General features: G+C 35.2%; 2 protein-coding genes and 1 pseudogene across 2 annotated transcripts in view; 1 reads left to right on the top strand and 2 right to left on the bottom strand.

Annotated features, from left to right (window-relative positions):
- The window catches only part of LOC111898265 (heat shock 70 kDa protein 18), a 33,431-nt gene extending 30,701 nt beyond the window's left edge, over positions 1-2,730 (bottom strand). The window contains exons 1-2 of the mRNA XM_042898394.1: positions 2,514-2,730; positions 1,496-2,026 (exon numbers count right to left, since the gene is read on the bottom strand). Coding sequence (XP_042754328.1) covers positions 1,496-2,026; positions 2,514-2,730 — 748 coding nt within the window. The remainder of the gene's footprint in view (positions 1-1,495; positions 2,027-2,513) is intronic.
- Positions 2,731-5,577: 2,847 nt separating this feature from the next.
- Positions 5,578-7,742, bottom strand: LOC111898264 (heat shock 70 kDa protein 1-like; annotated as a pseudogene).
- A 3,071-nt stretch (positions 7,743-10,813) lies between these two features.
- Positions 10,814-11,977, top strand: LOC122196073 (uncharacterized). The gene is made up of 2 exons (XM_052767671.1): positions 10,814-11,255; positions 11,487-11,977. Exons 1-2 carry the CDS (start codon positions 10,814-10,816, stop codon positions 11,975-11,977), a joined length of 933 nt encoding a protein of 310 aa, XP_052623631.1.
- Positions 11,978-14,431: the final 2,454 nt, after the last annotated feature.

A 14,431-nucleotide genomic window follows, 5' to 3' on the forward strand; every position in this document is an offset into this window, starting at 1 on the left:
TTTCCCTGTTTCTGTTTTGTCTCACTACCGGGGCCTTGCTAGGTTTGTTGTTTTACCAAACGTTGCTGGTTAAAAAAATTGACAAACAATCAAAATAATTAATAAAATAATTAATCCATGTTAAATGGTAGTTAATTACTATATATAAGTAATACCCCCTGATAATAGAAACACGCTCCATACCTTACTCATAAAAAGTTCAATTATTTTTTAGAGAAATAAAATTATAAATCTTTTTTCGACACTTACTAGAAAAAAACGAACAATTATGATATACAATCAGAAAACAATTATATAATCGACACAGAAAAACAAAATACAAGAAAGAACAAAATGCAATTTATAAAAGATATAGAAACTTAGCCGTTATAGAAAGGCTCAATCTTAATAATGACCATCTAGAGCTTGATACGAAACCAGTCCTTAAGTAAACTAAAGGCCCCCATAACCAAACTGTAACTGTTGTTGTACCAGTCCTTGTTTTAATGGAGCTCTAAGAAAAATTGTAGGACCATCTTAACCGGATTAAGGACTATCAAACGTCTGAGACTTAGGTTCAGTTATGCACCCTCGACAGGATACACGATCTTTCAAAGTCTAGAAAAAACTGTGTTGTGTAAAATATTGGAAACTAACCACCCATAACATATCTATATATGGTATGCAAAGTTGTTCATATAGATATATAATGTACCAACACCATATATAAATTAGCTCAACAATGTAAACTAACCCCATTAAATGATCATGTTCATGTTTTTGTTCACAACTAAAAAAACTGATAAGCAGTTGTTGATTTGTGGAACTTTTCTTGGAGCCAGTGGTATTCCAAAAGGTGTAAACATCCCCAACAAATGGTTATCTACAGATCTGGCTCTTTCACCTTGATAGACTTCGATGCAAACCTCAGATTGGTTGTCATAACATGTAGTATGAAATTTGGATTTCTTTGTAGGAATTGGGGTGTTACGTGGGATCAAAACATCAAATACTTCTTCTTTTAGTTCTACACCAAGGGATAAAGGAGTGACATCCAATAACAACAAATCTTGAAAACAGTCATCCCCGTTACCAGTCAACTTTTCAGCCATAACAGCTGCACCATAAGCAACTGCCTCATCAGGATTCACCCTCTTGCATAGTTGTTTTCCATTAAAAAACTCCTGCAACATAGATTGGACCTTTGGTATTCTGGTTGAGCCACCAACAAGGATCACCTCATTTACACGAGATTTATCCATTTTTGCATCAGTCAAACATGCCTCTAGTGTCTCAATGCATTTAACGAAGAAACCCATGTTGAGCTCTTCAAATTTAGCACGACTAAGCTTCATAGAAAAATCAATCCCCTCATGCAAGCCGTCTATTTCAATTGAAGTCAAAATATCGCATGAAAGAATCCGTTTTGCTTTCTCACAAGCACATTTCAACCTCCCCAAGGCTCTTTTGTTGCCCGTTAAGTCCTTATTCCATCTCCTCTTGAATTCATGAGCACAGTGATCCACCATACGACTATCAAAATCTTCACCTCCCAAATGAGTGTCACCTGCAACGGCTTTCACCTGAAGAGTACCACCACCTTCCTCCATTGTCAATAGAGAGACATCAAAAGTGCCACCACCCAAATCAAAGACAAGCACATTGATCTTGGAAGTAATATCCGACTTATTGTCTAAACCATAAGCAATTGCAGCCCCTGTTGGCTCATTGATGATTCGCATGACATTAAGTCCAGCAATAGCACCAGCATCCTTTGTTGCTTGTCGTTGTGAATCATTAAAGTAAGCTGGAACCGTTATCACAGCATCTTTCACGGGTTTTCCAAGGTATGCCTCAGCAGTTTCCTTCATCTTGCCGAGAATCATAGATGAAATTTCTTCAGCCAAAAATTCCTTCTCATGACCTTTGTAGGAGACAACAATTTTTGGTGTGTCGGCAGGCCCTTGTATGACCCTAAAAGGCCACAATTTAATGTCATCCTGCACTTTGGAATCACTGAATCTCCTTCCAATCAACCTCTTAGCATCTAAAAATCCACAATATAAAATTAAGCCAATATATAGCCAAGTAAATTTGAAAAAAAAAAACAGCTTTTACCAGTAAAGATTATAATTACCTACATCGGTTGTAGAAGTAGATGTATAGATTGATGTTTCAAAGACAATTGAAGTAATATGCATGCAGCAAAATATGCAAAGAAACATTGACTAAATATCCCAGTCCACAGTAGAATGAAAGATATACCTTCTTGTTTAAAAAAGTTTATCTGATACTAAAAGAAGCAGATATATATTAACCCAAAAAAACATAAAAACCATATCGGGGAAACCTTACTTCAAAGATTAGTTTAAATCAAGGATCAAAAACTTTAGTGCATTTGAATGTAATTCACATTGCATAAATTTCATTCTGAACAATTTTCATAATATCAGACTCCTTTTCTGAATATGATATTTTTCACATGCTTAATCTTAATAAGGTTAACCAAATAATTAAGAAAAATAAAGACTTACCAAATATGGTGTTAGCCGGGTTCATGGCCACTTGGTTCTTGGCGCCATCGCCAATGAGACGTTCTCCATTAACGAAAGAAACACAAGAGGGTGTGGTTCTGTTGCCTTGATCATTGGGAATGATTTGGATATGACCATGCTTCCAAACTGCGACACATGAGTAGGTTGTTCCGAGGTCGATGCCGATCGCTGGTGTGTCGTTTCCTCTTCCGTCCATTATAGTTAAAATTTAAAGTAAAGTAATCGTGTATTTTCGCTTTTCAACGCAACTTCTATTTCAATATTAACGACAGAGTAGATGAACTGGTGAAAACGGTGCCTCGTCTTCTTCCGTCGTTTGGTTAACGAATTGATGAAAACCGTCGTTGAAGAAGCCTAAGTTTGACTGAGCCCCTAACTTTTTGAGGCCTCCATTTTAATTTTTTATTTCCCGCTCAAAGTTTTAGTTGCCAAATACCCTATCTGCCCTTATTCTCACTCTCGCACAAAGCTGGAAAAGATAAAGGTTCCAACTTCATTCCAAGAAATCACCTACCAAATTATCAAGATTTTCGTATTGATTAGCAAGATCTGCGTAAATGATGAAGGGATATAGTTTCACGAAATCATCTCCTAAATCTCTGTGATTCTCAATCTTTCTGTTAGTATGTAAACCTCGTAGCTGGAAGGTTTGTTTTTCTTGACATTTTAGCTCCTTATGTGTATTATGTGAGAAATAATTTAAGCCATTAAATAAATACTATTTAAGCCAGTAAAGATTACTAACAATTTTTATTCAACCATCAGTTGTATTTCCATTCTTAGGTAAGTCAATGGACTCTTTACCATATTTAGCATATTTTCAGTTTGATTGAGCTAGATTGTGTGTGTTTTTATCTTAGGTTACATAAAATTAGGTTTATGATTTCAGTAGTGGTTGCTAATACAATGGACACCAGATGCTAGACAAAATTTCCCAAAGAATGTTTGTGTCTTTATTTTCTATTATTTTGATTATTTGTGGAATTACAGTTATGAATGGTGTAGAATCTTACTGAATATGTCTATTTTGTTGGGACGGGATTGAGTGGGGGTATGCTTTCCCTTTTCCAATTGGTTGTCACTTATAGTTGAAAGATTGCAAAAAAATAAAATAAAATAAAATAAACGTTTCTATGTGGTGTCAGTTATGGGTGTTGTATATAATCAAAAATATGTTCTTCATAACAATTAGTGTTGATTTTGACTTTAATATCACATCTTGGAATTCTTACATTTACATGGGGCTAGCCGCTAAGATGGGTATTAATGGAATTATGTACTTTTACTCTACTTAAAGTTGGTTTAAGGTTGGAGATGAGACACAAGATGATTCATAAACTGGTCTATAATATATTTCAGGCAAAGAACATTTCTTTATTTGATTATTTTAATATTGAAAAGCAAAGAACCTTTCTTTATTTTATTAGTCTTATTATTTTAATTAGAACAGTGAAAACCAACATGCTAAGGAGATATTTATGTCTCCAAAATTGTCGTTGCAAGGGCACAAAGATATATGCAAAAAAGGGTTTTAAAGAGATCAATGCAAATTTTGCCTTGGAAGCTAAAGAAAAGATCAATAGGATGTATTCTTAGAACCCAATATTGTGTCAACCATGAACCTATAAAGAGAAAATGATTTACGAGCCCAATAAAGTTTTCAGACCGTTCAAATTAAAAACTCTAATTATGTTTTGTCTGTTTAAGAAAACTCAACGAACATAACATTTTGTCTAAAAAAACCAACTAAGTTACACTTTTGTTCAATTCTATGGAAGTTAAAGAAGAGAAACAAACGAAGTGGCTTATTACTATATCGGGAAAATTACTTGTAGTACCAACAAAGTTTCAAAACTGTTCAAAAAACCCTAATCATGTTTTGATTGTTCAAAAAAACTCAACGAACTTAACCTTTTAATCAGACAAAACATGATTGGGTTTTTTGAACGGTTTGGAAACTTCGTTGGGCTTTTGTAGACAAAAGGTTAAGTTCCTTGTGTTTTATTGAACTGACAAAACATGATTGAGGTTTTTTAAACGGTTTGAAAACTTCATTGGGCTTGTAAGTCATTTTCCCAACCTTTAAAAGTATTTTTTTTTCTAGAAAGCATAGTGAAATTTGAATACAAAATCACTAAAATAGGTGAACTCTGAAGAAAATCACAAAACAGAGGTTGTATGAGTTTGGCTTTGTTTCTTTTCAATTTCTTGCATGTAACCCAAAAAAAGAAAATGCAAAGCTATCTGAAACTTGCATCCACTAACCATCCATGTCAAACAAATTAAGAAAAGGCACGGGAACTCTGTAGCCACATCTATGTTTTTGCTATACCAATAACCAAGGATATCACTCGCAGAGTACATCAAAGTATACAGTACCCTAATCCATCTGTGTTCTAAATGAATCTGTGTCAAATAAAAGAGTTTACAGTTTTGGTTTCTCAACAAAATATACATGTAAATAACAGTTACAAAATAACATCAGAAACAATTAACCAGAGGGTATGAAATAATTTTTTTTGATCAACTGATTAAAATACATGATACCTACACTTTCAATGAGAAGAACATATCTCAAGCTTTTGACCACAAACATTAGCCCACACCTAGGTAGGACAATATGTTAAACTTAATTAATGTAGATTAACTTCACTTACATTCAGAAAATGGTTTCTTGGTGTTTTTTTGCAGATTCGAAACCACAATTCTTGTAGCCAAATGTATACAATGTAATTTAGACGAATTCAGTTTTGTTCTTTCTTCTCTGTATCTCAGTAAACCGCATTACACATTCAAAAAAATTCCATGGTTCTTTATTTGTTTTTTCTTCTTCCGATTTTTTACTTATTATCGGCTGCAAATTGGAACAACAGAACTGTTGATGTTGGATGAGTTTGTGTTTTTATAATCGCATGAGCAGCTAAAATAGCATTCCAAACTGATACAAAAGGGTTCTTGATTAAACATTTTGGATTGATTCGGTTTTAAAAAGTAGCGAATTAATATTTAACCTCAGAAGATACGTACAACACTGATTTAAGACCTAGCATTTGGACTCGAGATGTTCCTTCCTGCACTTAAGCTCATCAACAGATGCAGCTTGGTTGTGCTTGAGCCAATTGGCTGTGTCAGCAATGGCATTCTTCATTCTCTTCAACCTCTCACCATTCTCCATATTTCTGATCTTCTTCTTCATGTTGTATATGCAGTCCTCTAATTCATTGAAGGCATCTGCTTTCCTCTTGTATTCTTGGTCCTCCTTTTTGTACTTGTCAGCATCTTTTACCATATTCTCTATCTGTTCCATTCAGAGTCTTTCTTTTGCATTGGTACCTGAGTTGCTCCGTCTTACCTGTTGATAATATCTTTGCTGTCACTGTCAGGATACAATTTGCATCTATTTCAAAACAATACTCAAGTTTTGCATCTCCTTTTGGAGCCGGTGGTATTCCCGAAAGTAAGAACTCCCCCAACAAATGGTTATCACTAGATCTGGCTCTTTCACCTTGATACACCTTGATCCATGCCTTAGATTGATTGTCCTCAATTGTAACATGATTTTTGGATTTCTTGGTAGGTATGGGAGTGTTCCGAGGAATGACAACACTAAATACTTCTCCAATTGATTCAACACCAAGGGACAAAGGAGTGACAACAACAAATCTCCACAACTCTTATGACTGTTACCACTTAACTTTGCAGCCATAACAGCTGCACCATATGCAACAGCCTCATTGGGGTTTAGGCTCTTGCATAGCTCTTTCCTGCCAAAAAATTCCTGCAACATACACTGGACCTTTAGTATTCTAGTTGACCCACAAACAAGAATAACCTCATTCACACACGATTTCTCCATCTTTGCATCCCTTAAACATGCCTCCACAGTCTCGATGCATTTAACGAAGAAACCCATGTTAAGCTCTTCAAATTTAGCTCTACTGAATTTCATAGAAAAATCAATCCCCTCATGCAAAGCCATCTATTTCAATTGAGGAAAGAATATTGCATGAAAGAATCCTTTTTGCTTTCTCACAAGCACATCTCAACCTCCCCAATGCTCTTTTGTTACCAGTTAAGTCCTTATTCCATCTCCTCTTGAATTCCCGAGCACAGTGATCCACCATACGACTATCAAAATCTTCACCTCCCAAATGTGTGTCACCTGCAACAGCTTTCACCTCCCGGATACTACCCCCTTCCGCAATGGTCAATAAAGAGACATCAAAAGTGCCACCACCCAAATCAAAGACAAGCACATTGATCTTGGAAGTAATATCGGACTTATTGTCTAAACCATATGCAATTGCAGCTGCTGTTGGCTCATTGATGATTCGCATGACATTAAGTCCAGCTATAGCACCAGCATCCTTTGTTCCTTGACGTTTGCGAATCATTAAAGTAAGCTGGAACCGTTATCACAGCATCTTTCACAGGTTTTCCAAAGTATGCCTCAGCAGTTTCTTTCATCTTGCCGAGAATCATAGATGAAATTTCTTCAGCCAAAAATTCCTTATCTTGACCTTTGTAGGAGACAACAATCTTTGGTGTGTCGGCAATCCCTTGTATGACCCTAAAAGGCCACAACTTGATGTCATCCTGCACTTTGGAATCACTAAATCTCCTTCCAATCAACCTCTTAGCATCTAAAAATCCACAATATAAAAGTAAGCCAATATATAACCAAGTAAATTCGAAAAATATACCTTCTTGTTAAAAAAAGTTTTTCTGTTACTAATGAAGCAGATCTTAACCCAAAAAAACATAAAAACCATATAAGGGAAACCTTACTTCAAAGATTAGTTTAAATCAAGGATCAAAAACTTTAGTGCATCTGAATGTAATTCACATTGCAAAAATTTCATTCTGAGTAATATCAGACTCCTTTATTGACGATTATAGCTGTTCCCTAAAATTCCTTCTGCTGAATATGATATTCTCACATGCTTAATCATAATAAGATTAACCAAATTAGAAAAATAAAGGCTTACCAAATATGGTGTTAGCAGCAGGGTTCATGGCCACTTGGTTCTTGGCGCCATCGCCAATGAGACATTCTCCATTAACGAAAGCAACACAAGAGGGTGTGGTTCTGTTGCCTTGATCATTGGGAATGATTTGGATATGACCATGCTTCCAAACTGCTACACATGAGTAGGTTGTTCCGAGGTCGATGCCAATCCCTGGTGTGTCGTTTCCTCTTCCGTCCATTATAGTTAAAATTTAAAGTAAAGTAATAGAGTATTTTCGCTTTTCAACGCAAGTTCTATTTCAATATTAACGATAGAGTAGATGAACTAGTGAAAACGGTGCCTCGTCTTCTTCCGTCGCTTGGTTAACGAATTGATGATAACCGTCGTTTAAGAAGCCTAAGGGGGTGTTTGGCTTAGCTTTTTACAGCCCAAAAGTCATTTTTGGAAAAGTTACAAAAAGTCAGGATTTCCTGACTTTTCCAAAAAGTTCATTTTCCTTGTATAAAAACTCGAAAAGTAGCTTTTAAAACTAGTTTTACCAAACATATGTTGCTTTTTTTCTTTTCGAAAAGGACTTCTAGGTTGTGAAAAGTTAAGCCAAACACCCCCTAAGTTTGACAGAGCCATAACTTTTGAGGCCTACATTTTAATTTTTTAATTCCCGCTCAAAGTTTTAGGCGGTGTTTGTTTTTTCTCCGCAGATCTGCATGGGCTCTTTTGTCTGTGCGGCGCAGACCACACGCATACTTAAAGGTTTGCAGTGTGTTTGTTTTTCTGAAGTGTGTAGATATAAAAACGTCTACGCGAGGTCTTCACCACACAGACTTGGACCAACATCTTCTTAAGTCTGCGAGTGTTTTAAACCTAAAAAAAACGCGTCCTTCTATTGCATCCGCCTCCATCGTCAAACCTTCCCACCGTCCATATTTCTCCACCAACAGAACCCATCCATCTTCAATCCATCGACCATCGCCTCCAATTAGCACCCCCCGTCTCGACTTGTACGATTCAGGCCACCAGCGAACAGGTTCGTATCTTCCTTGCGTTTTTCTTTTTTTTTTTCTTTTTTTTAGTTCCAACATGAAATTGAGGAATAATCTTGCTATGAAAACTCTCTAGTTGACTGAAAATCTTGTTTCTTGCTTCAAATTCTTGTTAAATGTTATTACAATACATGTATATCTCCTCCTTCACAATATGATGTTACAATACATGTATGATACATGATCAGATTAGGTTTTTGCATACAAAAAGAATGGAACCAAAGTCATGCATCATGTATGTTTGATTGATATTCTGGAAAATAATGTAAATATATAGAGCCTATTTTGCTGAAAATTAAGAAAATTAAAGAAAGTCTTGCCTTTTCTTTTCATTTTTATGTCTCATAAGTAGTGCAGAAGCAAAAGAGTCTTTTCCTATATGTGAAATAATGCTGTCAATTGTGAATTATTTATTGTTGTGGATTGTGAATTGTTTATTGTTGTGAAATAATGCTATCAATTGTGAATTGTTTATTGCTGTGAAATAATGCTATCAATTGTGAATTGTTTATTGCTGTGAAATAATGTTGTTAATTGTGAATTGTTTATTGATGTGAAATAATGTTGTGAAAATTTGTGCTGAAAATGTGAAATAATGTTGTCAACTAACGATATCTAACAAGTCACGTGAAAATCACACTTTAGTTGTTGATTGTTTATTGTTATTTGGTTTTGCAAATACTCTTGATTGTTTCAAATCATTATTTTTTTTGTTGTAATGTGTATGATATGCAATACCTTACGAAATCATATTTGTCAATTTGTGAATGCTACAATACCTTATGAAATTATTATTGTCTATGATATATTGCTTATTAGAAATGGGAGAAAAACAACAATGGACCAATGAGCATTTAAAATGCTTATTGGATACTTGTATTGAAGAAGTAGAGAGTGTCGGTAGAAAAGGATTGAGTTTGCAGAAAGACTCATGGATAAGACATGGAAGAGTTCTTAAGGAGAAATTTGGGTTTGAGTTGAGTCAAAAACAAATGAAAAATGCATATGACAATCTGAAAGCCAAATCCACAGGATGGTGTATTTAAAAAACAAAACTGGTAATATATACAACTCTCAAACAAACACTTTTAACTTAACAGCCGAGGAATGGGATGATTTTAAGAAGGTATATATATATATATATATATATATATATATATATATATATATATATATATATATTAAACATTTATGTTTGAAGTTGCCAAATATTCTTATACTATTTTTTGTTATATTTGGGTTTAGGGGCATCCGAAGGCTGCTTCATTGAGAACAATTCCACTGCCTTTTCCAGATCTTTGTGCACGTCTTTTTGATGGAAATAGTGCTACTGGTAATTTTAGGAGTTACCCAACCCAATCATCATCAATAGCTGGAGCATCCTCTTGTCGTCTTCCATCACTTCAGATTACCGCCACCCCTTTTCATGCAATAGATGATGATAGTGATGACACCTCCCACCATGAGCCACCATCTTCTGCTGCTTCACCATATAATACTTCACCATCTGGTAACCCTAACAAAAGGGCTAAACCCTCAACTCCTATACCTCCTAGTGCCTCACCGTCTGCTTCTTCACCTGATGGAACTTCTATTACTGGTGACGATTTAGCATTAGAAATGAAAAAAGCTTTACAAAGTTTGACTAAAGGGTATACAATCCCTCAATGTTTAGAGAAGTTAGAGGTGCTTCAATTAGGCCCTACCGATCCTTTACGCATTATTTCATATCATATTTTTGGAGGGACCATGAACATGAGAGAGATGTGGATGCATTTTCCTGATGTTCCCGAGATATTATGAGGATGGCTTGAGATGACGGGTACAAGTTTAGGAGTTTTGAAGGATGGAAAGATTGTCCGATGATTTTTCTAGTGTTGAAACTATTTGTTAGGTCTTTTTGCCTTTGTTGGAACTATTTTGTTAGGTCTCTTTGCTTTTCTTGGAACTATTTTTTTGTTATTTTGCTACTTGGAATATGGTTTATCTAATGTTTTTTTGGTACTTGAAATATGATTAATGTAATGTTTATTTGCTATGTCAAATATAGTTTATGTAATGTTTTTTTGCTACTTGAAATATGGTTTATGTAATGTTATTTTGCTACTTGAAATATGATTAATGTAATGTTTTTTAAAATTCTACTTTGTTGATTTTAGGTTCATAATGGATCACGATCAAAAGTTACTTCTCGTAATTCTTATGTACCTGTACATCCGTTTTTTTTAAGAGGGGCGTGAAACGATTGCGGGATAATCATTCGGAAATGACAGGACATGAATACACATTGGAGTTGTTACATCGTAATCGTTTACAATGTGTTGAAGTACTACGCATGTCCCATGACTCTTTTGTACGACTATGTGCTCATTTTAGAGCAAATTACTCATTAAAGGACAGCAAACATGTATCGGTTGAGGAAAAGATGGTCATGTTTTTGATGATGATCGGCCATAATCAACGTTACGTGATTATCAAGCAGAGATTTCAACACTCGAAGCAAACAATTCATAAATTTTTTTATGAAGTGTTGGAAAAAATGATGATTTTCGCACAAGATGTTATAGTACGAACTTCTTTTAATCCGAATCCAAACATTTCAGGACATAATAGGAGGCTACGACGAGTTTTCAAAGGGGCGGTTGGTGCACTTGATGGCACTTTGATACATGTTGTTGTCCCTGCTAAGAAACAAGAGTTATATAGAAGTAGGGGAAAGGGAGTCAGCTACCAAAACGTATTGGCAATTTGTGACTTCAATATGATTTTCACATTTGTTTTGGCCGGGTGGGAAGGGTAGCGCATGACTCTAGAATATTATCAGAAGAAATAACCGATCCACAATCATCATTCCCATTTCCACCACCCGATAAGTTTTTGTTTTTTTTAAATACTATTATCTTAGTTTGAAATTGATTAGTGTTTTCCATTTTTTACAGACAAGTATTATCTTTGTGATGTCGCGTATGCACACACTCGAGGATTTATGGTCTCTTATCATAATGTGAGGTATTGGCTTGGAGATTTTCGTCAAAGACGTGCATTGACCAATAAGGAAAAAATTAACCATGGACATACGAAACTTCGGAATGTCGTTGAGCGTGCTTTTGGTGTTTTGAAAGCACGCTTCCCTATATTGAAGAGGATGGCACCATTCCCGTTTGTGACACAAAGAAACATTGTCATGGCATGTTTCGCGCTTCATAATTTTATAAGGAGAGAAGGAATGAGTGATGAGTATTTTGCACGATACGATGAACCCAATGTCTCGTTTCGAAATAACAATGTGGGCGTTGATGATGATGAAGACGGGATTCCAACACATGGTACTACAACAGACCGTGAATATATGACTCAGTTACGGGATGAAATTGCTGATCAGTCACCAAATACCCTATCTGCCCTTATTCTCACTCTCGCACAAAGCTAGAAAAGATAAGAGTGTCCAACTTCATTCCAAGAAATCAGCTATCAAATTATCAAGATTTTCGTATTGATTAGCAAGATCTGCATAAATGATGAAGGTTATTTCACGAAATCATCTCCTAAATCACTGAGATTCTCAATCTTTCTGTTGGTATGTAAACCTCGTGGCTGGAAGGTTTGTTTTTTTTTTTTTGACATTTTAGGTCGTTATGTGTATTATGTGAGAAATAAATAAATAATATTAAAGCCATTAAAGATTACTAATTATTTTTATTCAACGATCAGTTGTATTTCCAATCTTAGGTAAGTCAATGGACTCTTTACCATATTTAGCATATTTTCTGTTTGATTGAGCAAGATTGTTTGTTTTTATAAAAATTAGGTTTATGACTTTAGTAGTGGTTGATAATAGAATGAACACTAGATTCTCGTGAAAACATTGATGAAGGGTTTTTCTAGAGTGCTAAAATCTCCTTTAACTAACAAGAATATAATCATTTTTTCTTCAATGCTTATTGTCCTACTCCCTTCGTTCCAAACACACAGATTAAGAAAACATTAATTACCACTAACTTTATACAATAAAATGTCAGTTTTATCCTTACTTTGCATTTAATGTTCCATTAAATGCTTAATTGGTTAACTAATAATGAGGGAGTATTTTGGTAAAAATGTTATTTATTTTTAGAAATGGACTATTATTTTGGGATAAACCAAAAAGGAAAGATAGACTATAATTTTGGGACGGAGGGAGTATTACGTTGCAACCAATTTCTTTGTGTAAAAATCATTTCGTAATAGTACAAATGCATCTTGTGAAAGAAAGACATACATATCATATCATAACATTTGTGTACAACATCCATGTATCAAATCTCGCTTATACACATGCATGTTTGCTACCAGTTCGCTAGCTCATATTCTTCTAATTCTTATTTTCCTTTGTCAGACCAACATCAACCAATACCACGAGAGTATAAGGAAAACTAAAAGTTGACCTTCCTTATCCATATGTGTAACGCCTGTGTTTCCGGGCTTGCCATTTTTAGCAATGTAATAGTCTAGGTTAACCTTTGTAACCCAATTTGAAATAATAATAATGTATTATTTGAGTATTATGTGTTTTGTGCTTAATTGCTTAATTATATGGTTTGATTAATTAAGAATAAAAATAAGCGTCAAAATTTAAGTGTAAAATAAACTTAATATCTTTGGTTAAGGTTGTAGTAATTGAAACGAGGTTTCCGAATATATATAGAACGCCCAAATCTGACTTCGTATGAGGAAGTTATGATTTATCGAAGTTCCGGCTTAGCGATATACAGCCTGTTTTACTCGATTTGAGATCGAGCGGTTGTTAGCCGAAGCAATCTAAATGAGAATCGAAGGTCTCATTGTTGGTACTGAAACGATAAAAAGTTAGGCGAGAACGGACGTCAAACGAAGAAGTTATGAATTTATAACGAAAGTTTCTGTCCCGGCCTATTAAAAATAATTATTAAAAATAAAGTCAAAATTAGCCGACGGAGTCTAAACGAAAGTCGTAGAGCGTGGTCTCACCTTCGCGTGGATATAAAGAACGTCGAAAACGGAGTTCGTATGAAGAAGTTATGAATTTCCGAAGTTTATTAATCATTTTATATTTATTTTTAATTCAAAATCGGAAGCATTATCCGAAGCCGAGTCACCGGTGTGATCCGGAGTACGCCCCGCGTACGAGGTTACGCTACCGCGTACTCAGCATAGTGTCGACACTTCGGATGACGCATGCAATGACGATTTCGGACGCATACGCGCTGCGTACGCCTGTACGCCCCGCGTACTCCGAGGCTCCAGCCTCTATATAAAGGATCCGAAGACAGCCTTGATTTTTGTTCATTTTCTTCTCTTCTCTCTAGTCTTTTGCATCGTTTTTCGTGCCGAAGCTATCCCGAAGCCCCGGTATTATACTCTAGCCCCGAGGCAAGTCCCGAGATCCCGAAGATCCCGAGAAGTGCGGTTCCCGAGTCGAAGCTCTGCCCGCGAGAAGTTCGATTTTCGAAGAGATCTTCCAGATCTGCTGTGGATTACTACTTTTATAAGCCGTAGTGCTGTCCGATCATCTTCTGATCAAGTGAGTGTATACTACCTTTCATAAACACAATAATAATACGAGTTTGGTTCGAATGTATTAAGTATATTGTTGTTTATAAGTGTGAGTGTGTGGTTATTTCTTCTAATACAATAATACGAAGTATTTTATATAAAAATACGTGTTATGTGTATATATTTGGTTGTGTTATGTGTGAATGAGTATTCACTCTCTTCTATCTTATAGATCTGCTTATTTCTTTATGAGATATGTGTTATATGTGTGTGTGCCTCATTTGTTATGTGATATATGTGTTGATTAAAGCATGCTATACAGGTTTTCTTTAAACTATGTATACAAATGTATATTTTTATCTACTAATATGTT

The sequence above is a fragment of the Lactuca sativa genome, chromosome 9, assembly GCF_002870075.4.
Source record: "Lactuca sativa cultivar Salinas chromosome 9, Lsat_Salinas_v11, whole genome shotgun sequence".
Lineage (NCBI taxonomy): Eukaryota > Viridiplantae > Streptophyta > Magnoliopsida > Asterales > Asteraceae > Lactuca > Lactuca sativa.

Excerpts from the sequence above, each read along its gene's own strand:
- LOC122196073 (XM_052767671.1), top strand. The coding sequence starts at position 10,814 with ATGACAGGACATGAATACACATTGGAGTTGTTACATCGTAATCGTTTA. Across the intron at positions 11,256-11,486 it reads GAAACAAGAGTTATATAGAA|ACAAGTATTATCTTTGTGAT; the intron begins GTAGGGGAAAGG and ends CATTTTTTACAG.